Raw genomic sequence first — 26249 nt, 5'->3', positions numbered from 1 at the left:
AAACGCACTTTTAGTAAATACAGTTTACGGAATTCATGCCTTTTGTTGTTGGTTTTTCGGTGATTGATTTATCCAAACGTGGATTCATCAATTTGGTGTGGGAGATTATAGTATATGGAAACTTGAGCAAATTAAGTTGGGTTATAGTAAACGCCATTACATCTTGTAGATCGTAACACAGTGCACGTCACATGTTTTAATCAAACAATACTAATCCATAAAATGTGTTTTTGAAACGTGTTAAAATATAAGAAAGAACAAATTAGTATGAATTCTTGGACACAAAAGAAACTTAGAAGAAAGTTAAATCAGAGTCACATAGGTCCAATTAGTGGATATTAAGTAATGTGCACGCAAGCTGAGAGGCCACTCCACATAATATCTCATATTCACATACAGCTACTGAACTCTAATGATCTATTTGTAATTAGAAAACAGTTCCCACTTAATTAACAATAGCTTAGAAAATGTTATTGGTTTTTTTTTTGGCAAAATTCACGACTATACTATATGATGAGACAAATTGCACCAAAAATAATCTGGTAGGACAAATTTAATTGAGAAAGCACCCTAAGTAGCATACTAATTAAAATGACTCATTTATCTACATAGCTAGATTTTTTTTACTAAGTGACATACTAAAATGACTCATTTATCAACATAGCTAGAATTTTTTATCCAAATTTTAGATTGAAATGAACATATAATTCACGACTCTTATTTTAAATTAATATTATGAAGTAATTGGTATAAATTTGAGATCTACATTTGAATGCATTCGGAACTCATTTTAAAATCCCCACGATCTAACTGCAACATAGAAGTTGCATTATTTTTTCTTGATTGAGATTGCATGTTTAAATACATAGCTGAACTTCTATACCTTTTAATTAAAGATTGAATTACAATTTTAATATTCTAGTTGGTCAATATTGAAACCTCAAAAAAAAAGGGAAGAAGAAGAATTAAGTTGGTGTCAATGTATAGTTGTAGACTTGTAGTCAAAGTGAGAAAATCTTCGCATATCGATCGGTCCATTCCGGTGTATTTGTAGTTTTGTACCAATAAAAAAAAGAAAAAGAAATATATTCTACTTTATCTTAATGATTAAACTCGAGAAGGTAACTTAAAATAACGCAAACCTTATTTTTTCAACGAAGAAGCCATTCTTTAATATGTACTAAATATTTATGGATTTATTAGTGATGTGGCGACACATATGACTGATTTTACGTTTGCTTTTTAGTCAATATTTAATGTATTGGTTTAAACACTAGGATTTTGTAAATTTCATATCATGTTGCGTGGATTTTATTAGATTTGACAACATCTGTGTATTAACAGTGAGATGTTTGGCTACATTCGTGTTGCGGAGATTATTTGAACAAGTTTCTTCATAACATCTATTAAATCCCTTATCATTTACGAGAGTGTGAGATTACGTTCTTTTCAGTGTGTATTCAGATGTGGGGATGCAAATAAGGTCAATCAAGCTTTTTTTTTTTTTTTTTTTTTTTCTCTAGCAACAAGTTTTCAATCCTAGCTCTAAAACCTTCAATTTTTGTGCAACTCTACCGAGCGAAAAGGTCATTAAAAAAATGTATAGAATTCCTTGATAAATTTATTCTTGTATCAAACAATTCATTGGCAAACACTTTTACCTTATGACACTTATTAGGGTGCGTTTACTTTGGTTGTAAAATTTTCTTTGGAAAATGAAGGATAAAAAAAGATGAGAAAATATTAATTTTTATTTATTTATTGTTTTAACATATGTTTACAAGAGATGAAAAGATGAGAAAGGTTTCACACATCTATTCACTCTAGAATAATATTATCCAACAATGGAAAGAAAATGAGTTACTGAGAAAATATCCCACCACACCTGAAAACAATATTCCATCATAATAAATATGTGAAAGTAGTGAAAAATGGATGAAATATATATTTTCTCTCATTTTGCATAACGTTAACGCAGCCTTAGATGCAAAAATAAGTATAACTCCATGAGAAGTAACAATCGGACACAATATAATCTTTTCCTAAATGATCAATTTTTTTTAATTTTCACGTGATTAAAATTTTCATCTAAGTATTGGAATAAAAAGACAAATAACTGTTGTTGATGACTCCAAGACATCGTCATCATATTATTTCCTAAAACACATCCACAACCACAAGTATGTAAATCAAGGCATCATCATATTCAATAGTTTAATGAAGTTGAATTAATAATTAATGACGTAACGCAAACAAATTTGATCCATCAAGCTCACCCATGCCATTCTATTTCTAGGCTAGCCGTACCGGCCTCTTTAGTTTGGAGCAACATTATTCAAATCAACGTTGACTCCAACAACATTGTCGCACCAGGCTTAGGTTTTCTTATCTCTTTGTTTTTTGTTATTGTTAATTCTAACTCCATAAAATTTTTCCTATGTTAATGGGATTTGTTAATATTTTATTTTACCTTCTTCAAGCGTATTTTGTAGGGCCTAAAAAGCTGGAGTCAAAAATTGTTGAAGACTTCTACAAAGAAGAATGACATTGAAAGATAGAGGAGAGAGTTACTTCCTACATAGAAGGAAACATGGTCTAAGCCTAACTACCTCTACACCCACTTCATCCATCTTCTAGCCACGACTTTGGAGTTTGGGGAACAAGTTGAAGATGCTTATAAAAGCAAAGGAAGAGTCCTCATTATGCTCAGAACTTACGGAGAGATTTCAAGTGATTTAGAGCAATTGTGTACGAGTGTGATTTTGTGTGTCTAGATAGCATTTTGTATAGCATTATGCATATTGTTTTGTAAGGTTTCAGAGTATAGCTCTTGAATCGAGTTTTGTTCTTTAGTTTGAGAGAGTCTTTTGTCCAATACCTAAGCCTTTGTAAAGGTATTGAACGTGAGTGTAAGTCTTTCTCTTGTTTAGTGAAGTTTTGTCATAGGGCTTCTACAAGTTACTCCCTCCGTCCATCAAGAGTATGTCACAATTATTATTTTGGGCGTCCGCAAAGAGTATGTCATTTTCCTTTTTAGGACATGGTCCCACATCTTTTCCATATCATTCATTCTTACAAATACCTCTTATTTACAAAAAAAAAAAAAACTCCACCTCTTATTCAATTTCAACTACCCATTTCAAATAATGGTGATACTCTTTCTCCACTACATAAAAATCATCAATCATTTTATTAAATTGTGTGCCCAACCAAAGTGACATACTCTTGATGGACGGAGAGAATATATTTTATAACTTGTAGAAGATTTTTCATTCTTGTGTCTTTCAATTTGTTTCCGTTGCTTTACTCTTAGTGTTCGTTTGGTTCAAGTAGAGGAATGGAAAGAGAATTAAATCAAATAAAAGAGTGGAATGGTAACAATAACAATAACCAATACTTTTATTGAGTGTTTGGTTAAACAGTGAAAATGAATCATTAATAAGAGATTCGATCTCTTTCTTTTGTTTCCCCTCTATTTTGAGGGGTAATAAATTGGGTGATTAGATTACGCTTAAGTAAGAGTAATGATTAACTCATTACTCAAACCAAACAACAAGTAATGGATTCAATTAATTAAATCTCTTTCCAACCTCTAAAATTACCCAATTAAACGTGGACTTAGTGTGCACTTGTGTGTTTTTCTAACACAATGCATAACACGTGGTTCCTGCGAAGCAATACTTTGAGTCCACTCACATCATTAAATTCTAAAATGATGCCTACTTAACTAAAACTTACTAATTCTAAAAAAAACTAAAAATTACTCGAAATATGCAATTTTCTATAGAAAGGACATTTGATATATAGTAGTTGCCTAATCCATTTGATCTTAAGGTTATAAATATAGAACCTCTTTCTCTGTATTTTTTATGAGGGTACCTAATCTTCTTTTTTTCAATTGACCGCTTAGCTCGACTTACACAAGGAACGATAGCTCGAACACTGTATTGACTATCGTTTTACTACTACTACGCATTAAGGTAACATATAGTATAATGTTATATCTGCATGAATTATTATTTTATAACAATTTTTCACTTTTTCAAATAAAAAATACAATTCCACAAATGCTGAACGATTGCACTGTATATACAGTTGGCACAAATGCACCGTGGATACATTGGCTTACATTGTTGATACAGTTGCTTTAATTTGTAGACATTATAGATATTTAAACATGATTGCTTCATAAATACAATTGACATGGATATATGCACTGTAGGCATGATTGCATCTATAGACCATTTGTGCCTACAGTTTCCAACGGTATATTAAGCTCAACAATGTGACACAAAACAATGTCTTTTAAAACTGTAAAATATAAATTACACGGTGGCATCTGATGAGCCACGTCATGATTTCGAAGATCGAATTATGGACGCAAGACAATTTTGATACAAATCTAATAGTTTGGAGGTTTTAAAAAACATTTCATATAATTCATACTCTCTATGTCCCACTTCACTTGGCCTGCTTTTCTTTTCAAACTGTTCCACCCGACTTGGCCGTGTTTCGTTTTTGAGTAACAAATTTTCACTACAATAGATATATATATGGCCCACATACTTCACACTATTTTACACTATAATCTTATTCCTTTTAATAACTGTGTTGGAAAGAAGTAGGTCAAGTGAGGTGGGATGGGGAGAGTAATATTTTTACTAAAATGGAGACAATTTGGGATTTTAATACGATATTTGCCTATTTTTTTAAAAGCACATGTCGCTCTTACTTATGGATCCAGCTTACCCCGAGTGGCCGATTTTGACCGGATTTGCCAATTAGTAGCAATTTTGCACGGGTCAATTGAAAAAAACTAATCGATTCGCAGTTAAACCGATTGAACCGGCATATCAGAATTTCAAAAATTTGGCTTGTAGAGTATTAGATTTTATTTTAAAAAAAAAGAGTGGACTTTTAAAATGACACTTTACTATAGTAAAAATAAAATTTATTCACTAAAATAAAAAACTTAAAGACTAGCCATATTTACTATTTTACCTTTCACATAAAAACTTGAAAATTATCCACTAACTTTTTAGTGATGAATTTGAGTTTTTGAACTCAAATTCACAACCAAGACTATTATAATTGTGAATTCTAGCTTTAAAACTTGAATTCACAATTAGCATTAATTTTAGTTGTGAATTCATATTTTAAGACCTGAATTCACAATCAACACTAACTATTCAGTTGTAAATTCAGATTTTAAAGCTTGAATACTCAATTAGAAATAGTGCTAGTCGTGAATTCGAGTTTTAAAACTTGAATTTACAAATAGAAATAGTGTTGGTCTTGAATTCAAGATTTAAAACTCAAATTCACAACTAGCAATAATGTTGGTTATGAATTCAAGCTATAAAACACTAACGAGTCAATTGTGAATTCATAGAATTAATTGTGAATTGAAGAACATTAAGAACACAAACTCAATTGGACGGTAAATTCCAAAAAACGGGTAGTCGTTTTTGCCGCCGGCAATTAGCGGCGGCGTCTCCGCCGTCACTAATTATGCGTTTTTTTTGTAGTGCACAACCTCACATATTTAATTAAATCTACATCATCTCCCTCACTTGTATTTTTTTAATTAATCAAACCGAGATTTAATTTTTTCTCCCATTTTAATTTGACGCGTCCAGCATAAAATATCGAATTTTGCAGATCAAAAAGTTTGGGAATCAATCTTTTCTTCATATGTGCTGTCATCTTTCTCTCTCTCTCTCTCTCATACCGAGAAATAAAATTCCTAGATATCAAATTTTCCTCCAACATTTGTTAATTCGATTGGTGCCAAAATTAGCTCTGCTCTCATCTTTTCTCTCTCACCGCAAACACCATCGTCGTCGTGGTCTTCATCTCCTCGTGCCGCTCAAGTCCACACCTTCATCTGCAATACGTTTCTCAGAGAGCCTTCTCTAATTCGAATGCTCCGATCCTCTGTTAAATAAATGTGTACTTTTATTTTTTTTATTTTTACTATAACAAAGTGGTATTTTCATACATTGACTCTAATTAAAATACCTCAAACAAGTCTGGTGCATTGAATGAACTGACCGAATTGACACGAGTGAGTCATTGAGCTCAAAATCGGTGAAACTCGAGTTTGACTCAACTAATTCCTTGAGCTCCGATCCATTCTATAGTTTTTCCCTATGAGACTGAGTAGCTCATCCTCAACTATGAACATGCTAGGAAGAGGATCTCTACAAAACTTTCGTGTAGGGATAAAAAATCATTCTAGAGTCCCAATTAATTATTCTCTTGATTAATTATTCTCTTAATATACTAACGCTGTCTGATTCAGAAATGAAGAAGCTCGTCAATATAAGCATATATAAAGTAAACTTTTACTCAATGTTAAATGATCAAAGGGCGTTTCTGTTTTTCTCAGTATATTATATTGTTCAAAACACCTAAAAGGATAAGATATACTCCCTCCGTCCCATTAAAGTTGGCCACGTTCTTTTCGGCACGAAGATTAAGAAAGAGATAGTTAGTGGAGATTAATGTTGTCCAACAAAATTAAAGAGATAATTAAGTCTTTCTTTAATCTAAATTTGTATCTTCTTCCCCATTTTCCGGCCGACGGCGACGGCGACGCCGGCGCCGGCGACCGCGACGCCGCCGACGAAAATCGCCCCAAATTTTCTGGCTATGCGAGTTCGTTTCTCACCAAAAAAACCAAAAAAATAAAAAACCAAAACCAAATCAAACCCCAATTTCCTCAAAACCAAATCAGACCCCAATCAAAACCAAACGGCGCCGGCGGTCATCCCACCGCCGCTAACCCTCCCTAACTTCGATGTTCAACGGCCCCATGTCTCGATTTTCCGCCGCTCGCTCCAACTGGAGCCCTAGATTTTCAGCCCTGTTTCTCGCCCCAAAACCAGAAGCCGCCGCCACCGCGTACTCCTTTCTGAACCGCCGCCTACTCCCTTCCGGCTCCAGCCCTTGCTCCTGACCCCTCTTCCAATGATTTTGCCTGAGCCGAGAGAACTAGAGCTCATCAGCCTCACCTCGATCTAGGCGAATACCCCCCAAATTGCGCCACCCTCAGAGAGGGAAAAGGGTCGACGGTGGTCGTGGCGCAGACCAGAGAGGCGGCGGCCATGGGGTCGCGGTGCAGACAGAGGGACGACGACCATGGGGTCGCGGCGCAGACAGAGAGACGGCGGCCATGGGATCGCACCACCTCAGATCTGGGCGAACCACGCCTAAATCGCGCGAATCGGAACCCTTGCTCACCAGAGACGACGATAGATTCAGACGGGAGAGAGCAGATCTAGAGGCGACGTTTGTGCGCGCGCGCGCGCACGCAACGAGAGAGAGAGAGAGGGGGAGAGCAGAGGCAAGAGAGGTCGGGGGCGGGGGCGGGGGCCGACGGCCGGCGGCGGTATCGGCCGCCGGAGAAGAAGCAAGAAGGAGAGTCTAGAGAGTGGGCGGCTATGATTAAGTGTAAATGATGGAAAATTAGACTTAAGTAGGTTAAATTAGGGTTTGCTTTAGTAACTTAATTAGTAGATCTAATTAAGTTAAAATTTTCCTTATTTAGAAAGTGGCCAACTTTAGTGGGACGCCCAAAAAGGAAATGTGGCCAACTTTAATGGGACGGAGGTAGTAACTTAGTTGAGAAGAAAATCTACTCATGCATGCATAAATTTTCTTTTAAACAATTGCATGGATCAAAAGTTGTCTTTTCTTTTCCCCTTTATATTTTGAATGAAAATACACTTGTCTTAAATTGCTAGTAAAAGTTGAGAGATCTTCCAACATTCTCCATCGATCACCATCACTTTTGGTTACGTAGCACATGTGTGTGTGTGTTTCTCTCTATTGTATCTGTATATATGCAACTCCACTTCCAAGGATCCAACCTTTTTTCCAAATTTGATAGGATATAGCTGCATCATAAAGAAGCTTGTATTCGTTAGCAACGAAAAAGTGGTGGACAACTTTATATTCAACTGTTTCCACATCACCAAAATTGCTTTACGTATCATTATATATCCTTCACCTGCTTGCTTACTAATAACCACCCTTTCATTCCATTAATCTTATCCATCTGTATTTCCATAATGCACATATCTACAATTGGGAAACTAATTGCATGACAACTACCAGATTATCTAATCTAATCTAATCTAATCTAATCGTTAGACTGTAGTACATATAAGGATTATTGCAATATAAATTTGAAAGGGTAAATCAAATTAATTAATCTTTATATTTTGTAAGATTTTTCTTGTAGTAACACCACCACAAATTGAAAGGCTGCAAAGTGTACGTAAATTTCCCGTATAGTTCAATTTCATAAATGTGGTTTACAAATTTAGGTGTAAAAACGACCAAATCCGGCCTATAATGGCAAATTGTAAATTACCTAAATATAAAATCAATCTTTAAGAAAATAAGACACATTTAAGTTGGTAAGACGTTTCCCTTCCAATCATTAAGTTGAGATTTGAGTCATCACAGAAGAAAAATAAAGAATTATTATTGACCTTTCTTTTTCTCTTTTTTTTTTTTAAATTGACCTTTCTTTTAAGAAACAAAAAAATAAAATAAAAATCATTCCTCCAACTTTGTACCCAATCCATTTCTCATAAAGTACAAATAAAGATGCAAAAAATACTACAATAGTCATTTTACTTAGTCAATATATAAATAATAGCTAAAGTTTAAAAATATATAAGTTTTTGTCAAAATATATTAATTCTTACCAAAATGCCCGTAATAATTAAAATAATTTGCGTAGGGTGAAAAGAAGATGCATATATATTGGTGGGCCTTTACACCATGGAAATCACGACCATGCACGTTCCTAAGTTGTGAAAGAAGCGTCAAACAACATTTGCCAAAAATAACTAAAAATTACGTGCTCGATTTTTCGATCCTTAATTTGGGATGACCTTATATTTGTGGTCGATACAAGCTAAGGTTTATTATATACTTGTTCGAGTTAAGGGGCAAACTAGTTTCTACCATGTGAATGTAATGAATCTCAATAGATTGATATATAGCAACTTGGTTCTTATTGTTAGAGGGTGTTTGGTTGAGCTTATAAGCTCCTCAAAACAGCTTATAAGATGTTTAAGAGTTTATAAGCTCTTTCAAAGTGTTTGACAAAATAAGCTCCTAATTAAACAACTTATAAGCTCTCAAAATAAGCTCCAAGAGCTTATAAGCTCCCCAAAAAATAAGTTCCTCTACCCCAACTTATTTTTTTATAATCTCATATGCAACAATCTTTTTACAAATATTTTTCAACTATAATTTATTATTTTCATCATATAACATTCAAGTTCATTTTTCTTCGATTTTCTCTCTCTAGCAAAAAAATTATCTCTCTAGCTTATAAGCTCAATTATCCAAACACTTTAATAGCTTATAAGTTCTTAAAAATTACATCTTATAAGCTCTTATAAGCTCCAAGAGCTTATAAGCTCTTTAAAATAAGCTTAGCCAAACACCCTCTTAATCTAATCATACTTTTGTTATGCAATTAAAGCACCAAATTAGGTTAAATATATCCCTTATTAGAGGAATATATTTGATAAAGTGGGAAAAAGTTTACCCTAATCACGGGAGATGGAATAAATTAATTAAGCTTTCTACTCCAAATATTTTCAAGTTCGAATATAACTAACGCTTTCTACACCGACTCCGATATACAGTGCGTGCAGTCTGCAGACATTAAACTGGTTGTACAACTTTTATTCCTCCAATGAAAACAACAATTTGTTGGCCCGCAATTAGGGACGTCAATCGGACCAATTCATCAAATTTTGAGTTTAAAAAAAAATTCAAGCTAATTTTTTTAACCATAATTCTAAATTTTCGGATTTCAGATTAAACGGACTCTAAAATTTATTAAAAAAAATTAATTAATATATTTCTCTTAACAATATTATATTTATAACAAATAAATACACACATAATTAAGTCGCATTTCAACATCGATCAGAGTAACTAATATGCAATTTATAGAGATATAAAGATGCATACATTTTTGTTAAATGATTATCATTTTTAAATTTTTTACATATAAACATTTTATGCTAAGTATTAAATTAAGAACACAAAGAAGCGAAATGATGAGTATAATTTTCTAATATTGAAATTGTCAAAATGGAAAAAAAATACTTCATCCGTTTCAATAATAGAGTCCCAAAAAATGGGACACGTAAATTAATAAAATGTATATATAAAGAAAATAAAAATAAAGTAAATAGGGAGAGACATAGAGAGAGTAGTGAAAAAGTAAAAGAGAGATAATATTTATCTTTGATTGTTGCAAGATGGGCATATCTGATATTAGTAATAGTAGAGTATTTATCAACTGTCTTAAGCGTGGTCCTATATAGCATCCAAAAATCAATGTCAGACATATTTAAGTAATCATCGAATCTAATTCCTTCTAAAGCTGATAGCTTTATTCGTCCTAAAATTTCAATGATGCGTTCATATTGCATAAGTTTGAAAACTTTTATTTAGGAACGATAAGGAGCTAGGTAGCGAGGGATCCTTTTGACTTAATCAACGATTTGGAGTTTATGGTATCTCAATATATTAATGTCACTTGCTTCCATTTAAAGCATAGTGCTTCCATGAGTTTTCAAGTTCACTCATATTGTGATCCATTTATATATGATGTTATGCGATCAATTTTATTTGTTTAATGATTTATACCATACTACCAACTTTACTACGAATCTTAATTACTAGTTCTATCATTCACATACAAGTTTTCTGTATCGACAATTGTATTCCCCCAAATTGATTGTGATTATCAATATAAACACTAATATAAAAATTTGCAATTTTATATTACTTTTTTAAAAAGTAATTTTAAAATATCAATTAAAACTAAATTATTTTTTTGGAGGACGACAAAATAATCCCAAAATACTACTATGGTTTAATGTAAAATCTACACTAATTGAATTATTGATTTAGATATGATTTAATTTGTATTAATCTAATTAGTTATTGTATATATAGTATATACTATATAAGTTCATAATATGCTATTTAATTATCTTTAAAAAAAAAAAAAAAAACCTTCGTCTCACCATCACAGATTCACAGCTAATATCCCACCGTCAGTACCCTTACTTTCTTTGATGCACAATATATCATGTGATATGTAATCAGGCTTCAATTTTCTAAATTATTCAATCTTATTTAACTCACAGCAGATTCAATGTGTATATACATATATATGGTTTGAGTGAGACCGAAACTTTTTATTTTCTATCATCTCTCCTCTCTCTCTAAGTTGATGGGCTTGATTGAAAACAACAAATTACACCCAATTAAACATCCATATTAGTTTAGTCTACATCCGTAAACATCTCAAATTTCAATAAACATTCAGTGTTGTTAATTAATTCCCCGGCCTGTCCTCAAATGTTTATGTACTCAACCTCTTCTTCTGGCTATGCGGTTTACATCACCCTCATTTTTCTCCTCTTGCCCAAAGGTACGTACACTCTATAATTATTGCACCTAACCAAACACTGTTTCATTTGATCCCATTCAACAATTAATGATGCATGTCTCTTATTTGTATTTTATTTTTCAGCTACTTCAGCTACTACATTCACCGTCGTAAACCGGTGCGACTACACAGTCTGGCCCGGTATTCTATCCAATGCCGGTAGCTCCGGTTTAGGCACGACCGGTTTCCAACTCACACCCCACGCCACCCAATCCTTCCAAGCTCCACCGGGATGGTCCGGCCGCTTCTGGGCTCGAACCGGCTGCTCGTTCGACCCAATCAGCGGCCAAGGCAGCTGCACCACCGGCGACTGCGGCTCCAACCAAATCGAGTGCAATGGAGCCGGCGCCGCCCCGCCGGCCACCCTAGCCGAATTCACCATCGGTTCAGGAACGCAAGATTTCTACGACGTCAGCCTGGTGGACGGCTACAACTTGCCCATGATTGTGGAAGCGGTGGGCGGTTCGGGTGGCTGCGGGGCGACCGGGTGCGTGAGTGATTTGAACCGGGTGTGCCCGAACGAGTTGCGGGCAGGGGACGGGCAGGCGTGCAAGAGTGCATGCGAGGCGTTTGGCAATCCGGAGTATTGTTGCAGCGGCGCGTATGGGTCACCCGCAACCTGCCGGCCGTCGGTCTACTCGGAGATGTTCAAGAATGCCTGCCCGAGATCCTATAGCTACGCCTATGATGATGCTACCAGTACTTTTACGTGCACTGCTGCAGATTATAAGATTACATTCTGCCCTTCTCGGACAAGGTACTAGGATTCATTTTTCTTTCAAATCCAACATATTCTTATTCATTCCAATTATATTTTATAAATCCCTTCTTTTGCATGCATATCTCTCAGCTATATGTGTTCCATAATGTTTAGCACTATTACAAAATCGATCAATTAATGTTTTGGGATATTGATCTGTTTAACTTTTCTACGTTGATATATTATTACTTGAACGACAAAGAATCGTATTAGCAGCGGTGGCTAACGAGAAGAATCTTTTAGTAGTGCTTTTCCTTTCACTTTCCTTGCATCATAATATATCTCTCTTTTCAGCCTTTCTCCCTTTTTATCAGAGTGTGTTATCTAGTTGTACTTTTAATTAAAAAATCTCCTCTTTTACTTTCTTCGTGTTCCCACTAAAATTATGTGCACAAAAGTACTTCAGATATTTATCAGACCATTAAGGAATGAATAATTTTTGTGCAGTCAGAAATCTTCAATGGACTCTACATCATCACCGGCAACGACGACTACCGGAATGCCAAGTTGGCTGCCTCCGCCGGCCGACGGAAGCCTTCCTTCTTGGCTGCCCAATTTTTTGATTGGGGGCTCATCACCAGATACCATGATGCCATCTCATATTATTATTTGTGCTGCCACAATTTTTCTGTCACTCTCATTTCTTCATTTTTAGACACTCGCCAAATTAATTACGACCAGATTGATAAGCTCAGTTTTTGCAAGACATGTGAATAGAATTTCGTTATTTGTTTAGGACCATGTTATTCAGCAGTTTTTTTTTTTTTTTAATTTGTTATATATTTAGTTAATAAGAGAGAAAAAAAATTAGCAATTGCTTCGGGATGAATTCAAATTGTTTCGACAGTGGTTGTTGGGGATGCTCTTTCAAGCAAAGTTTTGCTACTTTACTGGAATTACAAGCTAGACTGGTAGTTGTTTGATTCTTTTGGAAAGCAAACAGAAACTTATACGATGAAATCGATCATATTGTGTGATGATGACATAGCTAGGTAGGGCCGGGACCTTCCATGCATCAACAACTTAATTGTTTCTAATTTACTAATTAACTGAGATATTAATATTGATTCTTTTAGGAGTGACATTTAATAAAATAGAATACAACCGCTATTATGAGAATAAAATTGAGGAGGCTCTTGATAGTTTTTTTTATCATGTCCGGACAGTTAATCAGTTTCAGCTCTCGCGATTTGCAGTTTGTTAAATAATTTATTTACTTTTCAAAATAAAAATAAAAATGAAAGATCAGTAAAGTGTTTAGTGCCTAAGTTCAAAGGTCTTAGAGCATCCACAACTGAGAGCAGTGGCGGAGCTAGGAATTTGTTCGAGGGGCTACTCTTTTACCGGGATTCGGGGGCGGTTGTCCCCGGTTTTTTTTAGGCAATTTTTTTTTATCAAAATAAAAACATAAGAGTAATAATAAAGAACAACATTTTCATAGATTATATAACTTCAATACATTACAAATTTTTTTGGGGAATTCCGTACATTTTAGACATTTTTTCTTCAAAAAAACAAGCATAATAATAATATCATGGGTGATATAATTTCAATACATTTCAAACTAGTTTCAATACATTACAAATTTTTTGGGGGCATTCCAAACATTTTAGGCATTATTTATTAAAAGACAAGCATAATAATAATAATAATAATAATAATAATATTATTATTATTATTATTATTTTCATAAATTATATAATTTTAAATAACACAATTAACCTTAAATTAAATCTCTACGAGAGAATATAACAAGCAAATCAATTTATAAAACAATACTCTTTTATAATTAGGAATATATATATAAGTCAAACTTTGGGAGGGGGCCCCCCGGATCCGCCCCTGACTTAGAGCACCTCAAGGGGCTCTTAAATGGTCTCCACCATTTTGGAGCCATTTCCCTACAACAAGCTCTTAATTTTTGTTCATTTTATCTTTATTTTTAATGTACTTTTTAATTAAATTAAACATTAAATTTAAAATCATAAAATTAATTTAAATTAAAATTTAACACTACACTAATTAAAAATTAAAATTACATTAAAATAAAAACCTACATTAATTCAAATTAAAATAACATTAAAATAAAAATAAATGTTGGGCCAAATTAAAATTAAAATAAAATGTTGGGCCAAATTAAAACTAAAATTAAAATAACATTCAAATTAGAAATGTTGGGCCAAATTTTCCAACCATGAAGGTCGCGGAGTTGCTCAATCATAGCGCACCAGGGGACGCAAACGGGGCTCGTGCATACCCGCTTCGCGAGCCTCGGTAGAAATGCTCTTAGTTTCGACTCTATCATTACATGGTTTTTAAATTTTTTATTTAATTATTAATTTATTAAAATAAATGAGAGATCATGTTTATTATTATTATTATGAGAGATCATGTTTCTTTTAATAACGGCATCTCAATTCATGTTAGTCGACGAGTAAGTACGTGAAGAAAAAAACCTTAATTGGTCCCAAACATACCATATAGATGAGCTGTAATTTTATTGGTGTATACTTTTCATGACCTGAAAAATACTCCCTCCGTCTCATTTGTATTGACTTCTTACTTTTGGACACGAAAATTAAAAAAATCTTTATTTATAAGTTAAGTAGGTGAAATGCTTTACCTTTGCCCACTTAGGAGCCTTATTTTTGTTATTTTAATAAAGAAGCCAATATAATTGGGACAACCCAAAATAGCAAGGGTGTCAATACAAATGGGACGAAAAGAGTATATAATTGAGTATTTTCAGTAGAATATATTTAGTTTCAAATTTTTAATAGATATGAATTAGTAGATTTAATTTAAATGATAAAATTATCAAATAATTTAAAATATACAAATAATACAATACAATTTAATATAATAAATCAATTCATAATATTATTTTTATCTAATCTAACCAGCGATCTTTTCCCAATTTTTATTATTTTTTATTTTTTAAAGGAGCTCAATATTATTTTTAGAGCAAAAACAAAAAAAAATGCCCATTATTCTTAGGTTGTAGTGACAATTCCCAATTTTATAAAAAAAAATACCTGTATTTGTGTTCAAATTGACTAAATTACTAATGTCTTAATCATAAATGTATGTTTTGAACCTTTTGCAATATATTTATTTTTCTTTTTCTCTTATTAAATCTCGATTCCTTCACTTCATGTTTTTCTTTTTTCTAAAAAAATAAAAACATGATTTTCAATTATAATAATTGATTATATGATCAAAAAAGTAGGTTATATGTCTGAAAAGTAGCTGTCCGAGCGGCTACCTCTTTGGATGCTTATTTTCCGCCTGGCTACACACTTTATTCAATAAGAAACTAATTTTTATATATTTTTTTATAAAATGAAATAATTCAAGATTTTAGTAAATGATCGAATGCATTATTTAATCATATAAATTAAATAAATCTTCCCAATTAAAAAATAATCATTGACTGATACAATGCTTTTGCTATTATTACATATTTTTCTTAAACTAGTATTTTTCTGACACAAATATAATTATATACAAAAAGTGTAATACTTTTTTTAAAAACAAAGCAATCCATTAATATTTAAAAATATATTAGACGATTCACTTAAACTTAAATATAAAATTAATATTTTTATAGAAATGTTTTTTTTTTCGTTATCACTTAATAAAGTGACATTTTTGTATACATCGAGAATAACTACTGTGTTGTAGCTTCATTTAAGTAATGGACAATAATGACAAGTTAGGCCACATGTTGTTCGGTAAGCATGCGAAGAAATCTGATTGCGCCACGTATGCAATGATTTTTTGATGGCATGATAATGAAAATCAAGCGGCGCAGAGACTGTGGATTGTTAAATGGTTTGTTTCCCTTTCACTTTCTCGGACTCGGTAACACCAAATTTTCAAATTAAAATTTAATTATTGGAGAAGAAAATCACAACCATACGACCCGACCCGAACCTTCCCCACCCGACCACAGCTTCGTACGTCTTCAATCTTCATGCCTTCACTTTCAAAAACAAAAAAAGAAAAAAAAAAGAAAAGAAAAATAAGAAAACCTCACCCGCAGCCATTAAATTCCACCTACCAATCAATCAAAACTCGTATTGATTTGTGATTTTAACACACAAAAAATCGCACCGACGCACCCGAATGCTCTAGAAGATTCGGCGCTATGACGATCTCGAACGCGGTGGTGGGGAATTTGACGACGATTTACCTTGTTGTCATCGCCGCGATGAAGGCCTACGGCCTGGCCGTGGGGCGGAGCTTCGGCAGCGGCTACGTCCTCGCCCTCTCCACGGCGGTGGTGGCAGCCATCGTCATCGCCAGCCTCACCTGGGACGTCTCGCGGAAGGTCACGCAGGCGCTCATAGCGCGCGATCACCCACACGAAATGTGTCGCGGCGGCATCTGCTGGCACGGCGTCGCCGTCAAATCGCCGGCCTCTCAGGTCCGGTTCCGCCTCCCTCACCATCATCATTATTGATAATTCCTCAATTATAAAATTTATTCAAATCGGTGTCGAGAATCTGTTTTGCAGCAGAATTTTTAGGGATTGTAAACATAGGAGTATATAATATGTGTGTACATATATATCGGTGGAAATATATAGATAAAAAAACATCTTCTCCTCTGCTTTTCTTCGCATTTTCTTGTTTTATTCCATCTAAAAATCTTACACATGCTTTTCAATAGCTGATGCAAAATTCTTGTGTGCGTGGAAAGGTTTTTGCTGGTATTGTAAATTGAAATTTAAAGTAAGAAGGTAATGGCTCGTGCATAGATAAATGGATATTTGGGACTTGAGATTTTGCCTGTGTAGTGTATGTACATACATATATTGTCAGATGTATGGAACATATAATTATATCTACGCTGAATCAATTCATCAATTCTTGAAATATAATTTTTTTTTGTGTCCAAAATTTTGCACTTGACACACAATTCTGTAGATGTTATGGTGCTCATGTGATGGCAAAATTTTGCACTTGACACAGTAGTACCCAACTCATTCGGACTTTCATGGTTTTTGTAGTTTTGTTTTAGACTTATTTTGCCAACACATATAGTTTTATAATCTTTTAAAACTCGATGTTAATCCCATCACGCCATTCGATTTCGAGCTGGTCATTCGATTTTGGATTATTTTTTCATTCGGGCTAAATTTTATTTAAATGAAATTTCGGCCATAACTTCAATGTTTACAAATAAAAGTCACTACAGGTTTAACTTTTCTCAATAATCGTATTCTTGTATCGCAAAATAGGTCGTATATGTTTTGAACTAAAACAATTAACTTTGTGTTATATTCAAAATTGAATATCATTGTAGTAATATATCGTAACTAAATACTTTTGTTATGAGGTAAGAATGGGGCATACATTTAATATAAGTTATGATCTTTCTTTACTTTTAGTGTCAGAAATTATTTTATGAACTGTTGGAGAAAAATTAAAACATACTAGTATTTCATATACTTCTAAACTTTATTATCAAATTTACAAGTAAAATAATTGATTTTGACAATTAATAAAGAAAATATTCATTAATTAGGCCGACTCATTCGATTTTCTAAGCGACTTTTGAGATAAACTAAAATATATACCCCTAACGAAGGAATAAAGTAGCATATGTTGTTAAGTCTAGCATGGGAAATAGGTTGAGCCCATTCTTGGCTAAGCCATATGCTTGAATGCATACTTAAAAGACAATTGGTGGTGAGGCTCTTCATCGCTCCATCTTGGGGAATTTAATTGAGGGGGCTGAATTTATACGGATTGGGGGTCGGTACCCCCGATTTTTTTGGGATATTTCGTATATTTTAGGCATTTTTTTATTTAAAACAAGCATAATAATAATAATAACGAACACTATTTTCATAAATTATTTATTTTTAATATACTACAATTTTTTTTGAGACATTCTGTACATTTTAAGCATTTTTTATTAAAAGAAAAGCATAATAACTATGATACGAATAATATTTTTATAGATTATATAATTTTAAATAACATAATTAACATTAAATTAAATATATATGAGTTGACGTAACAAGTAAATCAACTTTTATAAGACAAAGTTCTTTTATAGTAGATATAAGACATATATACTTAAACTCAAAATTTGGGGGGTGCTCCAGCCCCCAGTCCCCGTGTTGCTCCGCATTTGCAATGCAAATTAGGGTGCATGCCTTGATACAAGAAGCTCTGTCACTGTTTCTCGCTTATTTCTTGGATCATTTTTGGTTTCTTGGCGTTCAAAGAAGCAACATAAGATAACATCTAATCCTGATTTTGAGCGACAAACTTGAACTTCCAACAAGCCGACCATGGGCCATTTTGGGCCTGTAAAGGCTGCCGGATACCATAGGGCCCCAAAACACAAAAGACTAAAAGTCTTCCCCAAGTTTGGGTCCATGTAAGGTGTTTTTATTGCTTCATCTGTCTACGAAAATATGTTCTGATTTGTTATTTTCGTTTGTCTATATCATTTATAGATTTACAACATTTTTCATTCGTGGGTTCTTTCTCTTACTAATTATTTCTATTTTTTAAATCTATGGGATCTTTTTTCTTTTTTTACTCATTAAATAAATAATTATTTTTAAAAAAAAAGTCGTACCGCCCTTCATTAAGAATTATTTGTGTGGACATAGAAAGTATTATTATCAAATGTATAAGTAATATATGTTGAACTAGTGCAAATGATAAATAATATAATGCCCAATTTGAGAAGTTTATAGCTCATACAATAAGGTTTGTCCCTTTGATTTGGGCCTTTTTATTTTTATTTTTTATCATTGTATTGGGTTTCATTTTATATACTTTCATCAATTTTTGTTTACAATTGGTCCTTTTCATTTGGGCCTCCTTTTATGTTCATGCTAACCCGGCAACTCTACCTTAAATGCCTATAGGATAAACTTCATAAACTCATGAATTTATACAGTAACTCGCAAACCTTAAAAAATTGGTAAATTGAGTGCGCTAGTGAGATTCGAATCTACTACTATAACTTTTGGGTTTTGGAGCACCAGGTTGAGTTCAAGTACAAATCCATTTAATGTAAAAATTAAAAATTTTACACTTAACTTATAAAGTTATTGCACTTAATGTATAAAATATCTGTATTTTTGTAGTAATAAATTGCACTATAATTATGCTAATTTTGGAATTCAAACACAAGACCACTAAAGTGTAGATACTTTATAGTGTAAAGTGCAATAATTTTATAAGTTAAGTGTAAGTGATTTTTAGTTTGTACGTTAAGTGAAATTTTTATTTGATCCAATGCCTTGGAGCACCTACTCAAACACTAGCTAATTAACATAAACATTAATTTTAATTTATTAAATTTTCATTAGAATTTGTTAATTGCAATAAAAGTTCCTAGGATAAAGTTAACGTACCCAGTAGAATTCAATTAGGTTAAAATTAGCGCACATTCGGATACAAGGAAACGTGTGGCAGTGACAAAAAGAGAGAACCCTATTCATTTAGCAGCAAAACAAAAACAAAACAAATCGAACAGAATTGGCGATATTCGTATTGTTTAATAAGCTAAGATTAGAATAACAGCGGAACGAATTACAAATATGATCTACTCCACTGCTTGTTAATTTAATTTGACTCACAGATCTATTAATCGTCAATCAAATCTTCATAAACTTTTTTACTCGAAACTAACTATATGTACAGATCCAATAATGAAATTGGGAGATGTTCCGCTACCAGCACTGATCAGTCTCCCACGACCGCCCCCGCGGCGTCACCGTTGCCGGCCGCCGCCGCCAGGATAGACTGTTGTCGTAGACCGCGCGCTTCTCCGGGTCGGAGAGTGTGGAGTACGCGGCGTGCACTCGAATGAACTCGTCCGCCGTCTCGCCGCCCTTGTTGGCGACGTCGGGGTGCAAAGTCCGCGCCAGCTTCCGGTAGGCGGACTTGATTTCCTGGAAAGTTGCGCCGGCGTCGATCCCTAGCACGTCGTAGCACGACGCCGCCTGGGAGGCGGTCCTGCTTATCTCCGCGGTGGCGTAGCCGGCGGAGATGCGGAGCGAGCTCCGGAGAGTAATCGGAGAATGCGGGGGCGGATTGGCGGTGAAGCGGCGGGAGAATAGCTTGCTGTGGAGGGAAAATGATGTGGAGGAAGCCATTGGAGGAAAACGCAGAAATGTGTGAGAGGTGATGATTGATGCGTTTTGTGTTTAAGGTGGAATATATAGAGTAGTAGTGGAAGGTATTCATTGTTGGGTTTATTTTCTTTTTTCTTTTATCTGTTCCAACCAAATTAATGGATTTGATTGATTAAACTTAACTTCAGCTAAATTGATGATGAAAAACACATGACTAACTTCGAAGACGCGCAATGGAAAAAAAAAAAAAAAGAGTAGTGGTTTAAACTTAAAATACTTATATGGTAGTATTATAGAAGAGCGATGCAAACTTGTTTTTTTTTTTAAAAAAAAAAAATATTACAACCGAAAAAAAAGGAAAAAAATTCACTCACACTCTAAGCTCATAGGGTGACTCGAACCCCCGATCTATTGGTTGAAGGAGAAGCGTCTTATCAACAGATTGCACTTTATTGTCTTGATGCAAACTTGTTTAATTGTCTGTAATGTAAGAAAGAAAACACAAATTCAGAACAAAAATTACATATGACCTTCTAGAATTTTTTTGGCCTCGATCAAACCCAAATCACTTAAAAACAAAAACACCACCTAAAAAATTACATGGTTCGATTATAATATGTTTATGGGAAGGAAAAGATGGATGTACTTAACTTAATAAAATTATCACACAATTTTCTTCTGAATAGAAAAGAACTGAGTGGTTCTCAAGTCAGGAATACTGACTACTATTTTTCTTTGTTTCTCAATTCTAACTATTTTTTTCATAAACTATAAACAAAATTTTCCCACACCAATTGTACTATACTAACTCATATTTATAATTGAAAAATTCGTTCGAAACTAGCTGTAACGAGAGCAATAAATAAATAGAATAATTGTTGCGCAAAATCAACCAATCAATTAACTCGTCAGCTAATGAATTTATATCAGAAGATTATCACACTCGACTGATCCATCAATTCAGTGGCGGTTTTGAGGGTGTGCGGGGTGGGCGACCGCACAGGGCCCGAAATATTGAGGGCCTCCGATTATATATAGGTCTATATATTTATATATACTTAAATAATTAAAAAATAAATAAATTTATTAACTAGTTCAGTGGAAAGATGCCCTCTTCAAGTTATGTGAAATCTTGTTGATGTAGGTTCGATTCTTGAGAGTTACAATTTTACATTTTTATTGCTTTGGGGCCCTTTTCCTTCATTAAGTGGTGTGTGAAATTGATGATGAAAGTGTTATTAGTGATTTTGTTTAGTTATAATTTTATATTTTTATTGCTTTGGGGCTCTTTTCCTTCATTAAGTGGCGTGTGAAATTGATGATCAAAGTGTTATTAGTGATTTTGTTTCAAAATTTACAAGGAGAGCAACACTTCTCAAGTAAATGTTTTAGTTTTTACATGCTTATTGTGTAATATAATAATAATAATAATAATAATAATAATAATAAAAACTATCGTTCGGTAATATATATTTTTTTGTTTTATAATTTTGACACATTTTTAGCAATAAAAAGGGCCCGATTTTAAATTTCGTACCGGGCCTTCCGTAGGTTAGCCCCGCCCCTGCATCAATTGATAATCTCAATTCAATTGATTCCATCAAATTCAGACGATCCCATCAATTCGATCTAAACTCGATATAAATATATATGATGCAGGCATATTTTTCAATAGAAATAAAAAATCGCTCATTTGTTAAATGTAAGTTTTTCTTACATACTTTTATAAAATTAGGTAGTTTTTTTTTTTTGGACATTATAAAATTAGGTAGTTGCTATTTATGATTGATCGAAAATGAATAATTTATCCATTTTTCTGGATAGAATAAGTTTATCCTTTAATACTTTAGTACATAAATGGCAGTGGACCACATGCAGGAGATTCGTTGGCAATGTAATAGGCTGCGCTTATCCATATGTCGACCAAGGATGTGGATAAAACCCTGATTTGCTGACTCAAAACGTTAATTTCGGAAAACTTTGATAAAGACGTCCCTTTTGGATTATTGTCCAACTATTTTATCTTATTTTACAACTATTATATGACTATTAAAACACACCAGCAACGCAGCAAGTATAATATCATTGTTTATGTTTTTCCCAACTACAGTAACTCAATTTTTTATTTTTATTTTTTGTGATAGAACTACATTATTTCAAGAGGTAACAAATCATAGTTTGTTTGGCACCCGACAAAGTTTCACATGAAAAAAATTGGATTTACACACAAGATTAAAATATAGTGTTTTTTTTTTTTTTATAGAAGATTAAACTATAGTGTTGTGATTAAAGCAGTTCATCCTTTAATTTAAGGAAAATAGATCAATTGCAGATCAAAAGTTGATGACATCATTAACCGCCATTAATAGTATTTAAGGTCAGGATTTCAAAATGATCGATGTTTGCGTACTATAGTCTATGGAGCATTAACAAGATATTTATATACCCTAATTTTAACAAGGCATACTTTTTCTTTTTTGTATATACCCTAAATTTAGATACATTCTAATTTTGGATATTATTGCACACATAATTTTCACAATTTTCATTTGTAACTTATACATTACACTATTTATCCGATCCACAATTTACTTAGAGTGTGTTTGATATTGGCTAATACACTGTATTAGCTAATTTAGTACAGATCAGTCTAGTGTTTGGTACTAGTATTTAGTAATAATGTGGATGACTCGGTTTAATCCCACGATCCAGTATTATTAATCCAAATTTCTTAGAATTAATAATACTATATCCCCCTAGGATTAATTTAAATCAGGATATTCTGTATTTAGCCATGCAAACACCAACTCAGTATTAATAATCTGTCATTATCCACGCTAAATATCTTGGTTACAAATTATCATACATAATCCTTTAAAGAAAACCAAATGAGCCCTAACAATATCTTTATTGTGCAGCCCTTTTTCACTATCAATACTTTAAATAACTTTTTATTAAAATTTATGTCATGTTCAACTATGCATAATTATAGGGAATAGAAGGGATATATCTTTTGGAATGAGTTTTTTCAATTATTATCAGATGATTTATGGGGTCATTTTAATTTGTTAGAATTTTATGGTGTTACAATTCAAATAACTTTTTGTTGTCTCAAAGAATCTAGTGTTACAATTCAAATAACTTTAATTTTATATTCACTACTATTCCCTCCGTCCACGAAAGAACTTCCTATTTTTTTCTTTTTGAAACATCCATATAAAAACTTTCTATCTATTTTGGGACTATACCCCACCACTTAAAAATACCTCAATTACCCTTCCCTTTTCACCAATACGATAAATTACTAATACTTTTTCACCATTTCTAATACACTCAATAGCTTCATCTTCACTTTCAATATACTCAACAACATTTTATGAAAATCCGTGTCACTGTCTCTTAAGAATTTCTTTCGTGGATGGAGGGAGTATTAATTAGGGCAAATAGCGCCAAAATTCACGAACTTTTACCAGATTCTCGTTTTTCCCATGACTTTTAAATTTTAGATAAAAATGCATAACCTTTCAAATGATTCTGATTTTTTTCACGATGAACCTCTCCGACAAAAATTAAAACTGATGTGGCTTACTAATGCTGACGAGGATACGGCGTCGTTTACAATTTAATTTAAAATGTTGTCGTTTTATAATAAACGTTGTAGTTTTGTCTATAATTTTAAATTATTAAAAGAATATTAATAAAATATGTTATTTTCCTCTCAAAAAGGATAAAATATGTTATTTCTAATCGCATATGAATTTATATATTTGGACCTCAAGTGGATAAAATATGTTATTTCTAATAGCCCCTATCCGTTTGATAGGGGCTATTAGATTAGATAAATTGTATTTCTCACATTTTCCTTCCATTTGATAGGCATTTTATATAGTAGTCCAAGCCCGCAATAAAGGTCAGACCCGCATGTTTTTCACTATTACAATGAAATTACTAATTACACCAAAGTGGTGGGATAACTTATCTCTCTACCCATATAAGAAGAAAGGGGCGTGGGTTGGGGGTACTGGTGTTGGGGTTGGGATGGGATGGGATAATTATTTTTTTATTTTTCTTTTGTTTAATTTATTTATTTAAATATAAGGTTAAAATTATAATTTATTCATTAATCTATAGTTGTATCTTTTATATCAAATAATAATATTAATTATCTTTTTCTTTTTTTTGACTTGGGGGAGTTGAGGAGGGGGAGCAGTGGAGTTTGAACCCGAGACCTCACTGTTCACAGACAGAATGTCGCACCGCTTGGTGTCCCCTTGGGGACAATAATATTAATTATCTTAGACATCTTATTTATCAAACACCTATAAAATATTAACAATCTCACCTAATCTATATTATTTATCTATGTTTTATTTATCATCCCTTATCTCAAGTTGTGTATCAAACACACCCTCATGTACCTTTTAAAGATTTTTCCTAAGAAAAATGGGACCCCTAGTTATATACACATCAATAATACTATCCTGTATATAATCTCAAAGAAGAATGCATATATCAATGAATAAAATTGCATATGATATATAGGAATTCTGCATATCGGGAATGATAATTCAATTCGGTTAAACAACCTACATCTGAGATCGTCCAAGAAAAACTATCAACTATATGAAGTTAAGATATACAAGGACTTACACAATAAGACTCTCTCATACTTAACCTATACATCTTCTCAAAATCTCATCAACCGTGAATAACTGAAAGTTAAATAACAATTAACTTTCTAGACGCATTTAATTAATTAATCTCTTGAAAAACAAGAACCAATGATAAATAAGAGTTTATAACTCTTTTTACAATATACACATTTAAAGTGTATTTTTCACGAACAACAGCCAACACTTAAGAAGCATTTACAACTCTTTTATAACTTATAAATTATTTTGATTTTTAAAAAGTCAACCCAACACTAATCTAAGAAATGGACTAATTAAGAATCGGAAATTATGTTTTCAAAAGAAAGAAAGAAAAAAAATCGGAAATTATGGTCGGCGGGCGAACATGTGTGTTTCAATTTGGGGAATCTAAACTGTGAGTTTGGCGGTGAAATTTAATAATTATAAATGAATTAATGAGGAGTTATGGCACCATCAATAAATAAACAGCTAGATTCTATGTTAATACGCGGCGCTATATGTGGTGAGCCACACCGACAGGCGACACTCATCTAAGGATTAGGATTAATAGAATTATCGTTCAATGTCTGAAAACACACAGGCCTCTTCATTGGCTCACCTTGCATAGATCCTAGGTTTGCGGATTGAATTTTATGGATTTTAAATCGACTAACTAATTTGTATTTCTTTTTCAAATTATGGGAAACAATTATATTAAAGATAATTGCATTATCTTTAAAATCTCAAACTCCAAAAACAAATTTAAAAGTAAAAAGGTTAATTTCAAAAATTAGGTTGAATTTGCAATAATTTCCAAAATATACAAGTATCTCTATGTTATATGATGATTACGAGGTGTTGAGACATCGCTCTTTATATTTTACGAAATTTCTATTTTTATTTAATATATCCGATTGAATATGTGCAAATGTTGACATGAGTAGTCATCAACACGTGATGGGTGGTGTGGTGCCCCCATATAATGCATAAGGATAATAGGATCACCCACAATAGGTTGGCATTTGTTGACATGATATCAATTGGATGCCAAATTTTTGCAACATCGGGCCAAAAATTAATGCCTAAGAGACCATGAATTGGATAACGATGAGTCACCAATTTTTTCATTTACAAAAGATTATTACTCCATCATTTCCATTACAAATGTCTCATTACTTTTAAGTACGAAAACTAAAAAATATATAATTAGTAGATAAAGTGGATTAGTTAAAATTATTTAAAAATTAA

At 33.0% G+C, this 26249-nt stretch overlaps 3 protein-coding genes across 3 annotated transcripts; 2 read left to right on the top strand and 1 right to left on the bottom strand.

Annotated features, from left to right (window-relative positions):
* The first annotated feature begins 11129 nt into the window (after positions 1 to 11129).
* Positions 11130 to 13089, top strand: LOC131011098 (thaumatin-like protein 1). Its single transcript, XM_057938868.1, has 3 exons — positions 11130 to 11482; positions 11585 to 12257; positions 12708 to 13089. Exons 1-3 carry the CDS (start codon positions 11410 to 11412, stop codon positions 12913 to 12915), a joined length of 954 nt encoding a protein of 317 aa, XP_057794851.1. The 5' UTR covers positions 11130 to 11409; the 3' UTR covers positions 12916 to 13089.
* A 2994-nt stretch (positions 13090 to 16083) lies between these two features.
* On the top strand, positions 16084 to 16872 carry LOC131011097 (uncharacterized). Its single transcript, XM_057938867.1, has one exon. The coding sequence runs from the start codon at positions 16411 to 16413 to the stop codon at positions 16723 to 16725; it is 315 nt and encodes a 104-aa protein (XP_057794850.1). The 5' UTR covers positions 16084 to 16410; the 3' UTR covers positions 16726 to 16872.
* A 2889-nt stretch (positions 16873 to 19761) lies between these two features.
* On the bottom strand, positions 19762 to 20651 carry LOC131011096 (chaperone protein dnaJ 11, chloroplastic-like). Its single transcript, XM_057938866.1, has one exon. It carries the CDS (start codon positions 20389 to 20391, stop codon positions 19966 to 19968), a length of 426 nt encoding a protein of 141 aa, XP_057794849.1. The 5' UTR covers positions 20392 to 20651; the 3' UTR covers positions 19762 to 19965.
* Positions 20652 to 26249: the final 5598 nt, after the last annotated feature.

The sequence above is a fragment of the Salvia miltiorrhiza genome, chromosome 2 (assembly GCF_028751815.1).
Source record: "Salvia miltiorrhiza cultivar Shanhuang (shh) chromosome 2, IMPLAD_Smil_shh, whole genome shotgun sequence".
NCBI classification, from domain to species: Eukaryota; Viridiplantae; Streptophyta; class Magnoliopsida; order Lamiales; family Lamiaceae; genus Salvia; species Salvia miltiorrhiza.
Note: the sequence above shows the minus strand (reverse complement) of the source record. Positions and strands in the feature narration are given on the sequence as shown.

Coding starts and splice junctions, on each gene's coding strand:
- LOC131011096 (XM_057938866.1), bottom strand. CDS start 20,391: ATGGCTTCCTCCACATCATTTTCCCTCCACAGCAAGCTATTCTCCCGC.
- LOC131011097 (XM_057938867.1), top strand. CDS start 16,411: ATGACGATCTCGAACGCGGTGGTGGGGAATTTGACGACGATTTACCTT.
- LOC131011098 (XM_057938868.1), top strand. CDS start 11,410: ATGTTTATGTACTCAACCTCTTCTTCTGGCTATGCGGTTTACATCACC. Junction 11,483..11,584: donor TTTTCTCCTCTTGCCCAAAG/GTACGTACACTC, acceptor TTTATTTTTCAG/CTACTTCAGCTACTACATTC. Junction 12,258..12,707: donor TTCTGCCCTTCTCGGACAAG/GTACTAGGATTC, acceptor ATTTTTGTGCAG/TCAGAAATCTTCAATGGACT.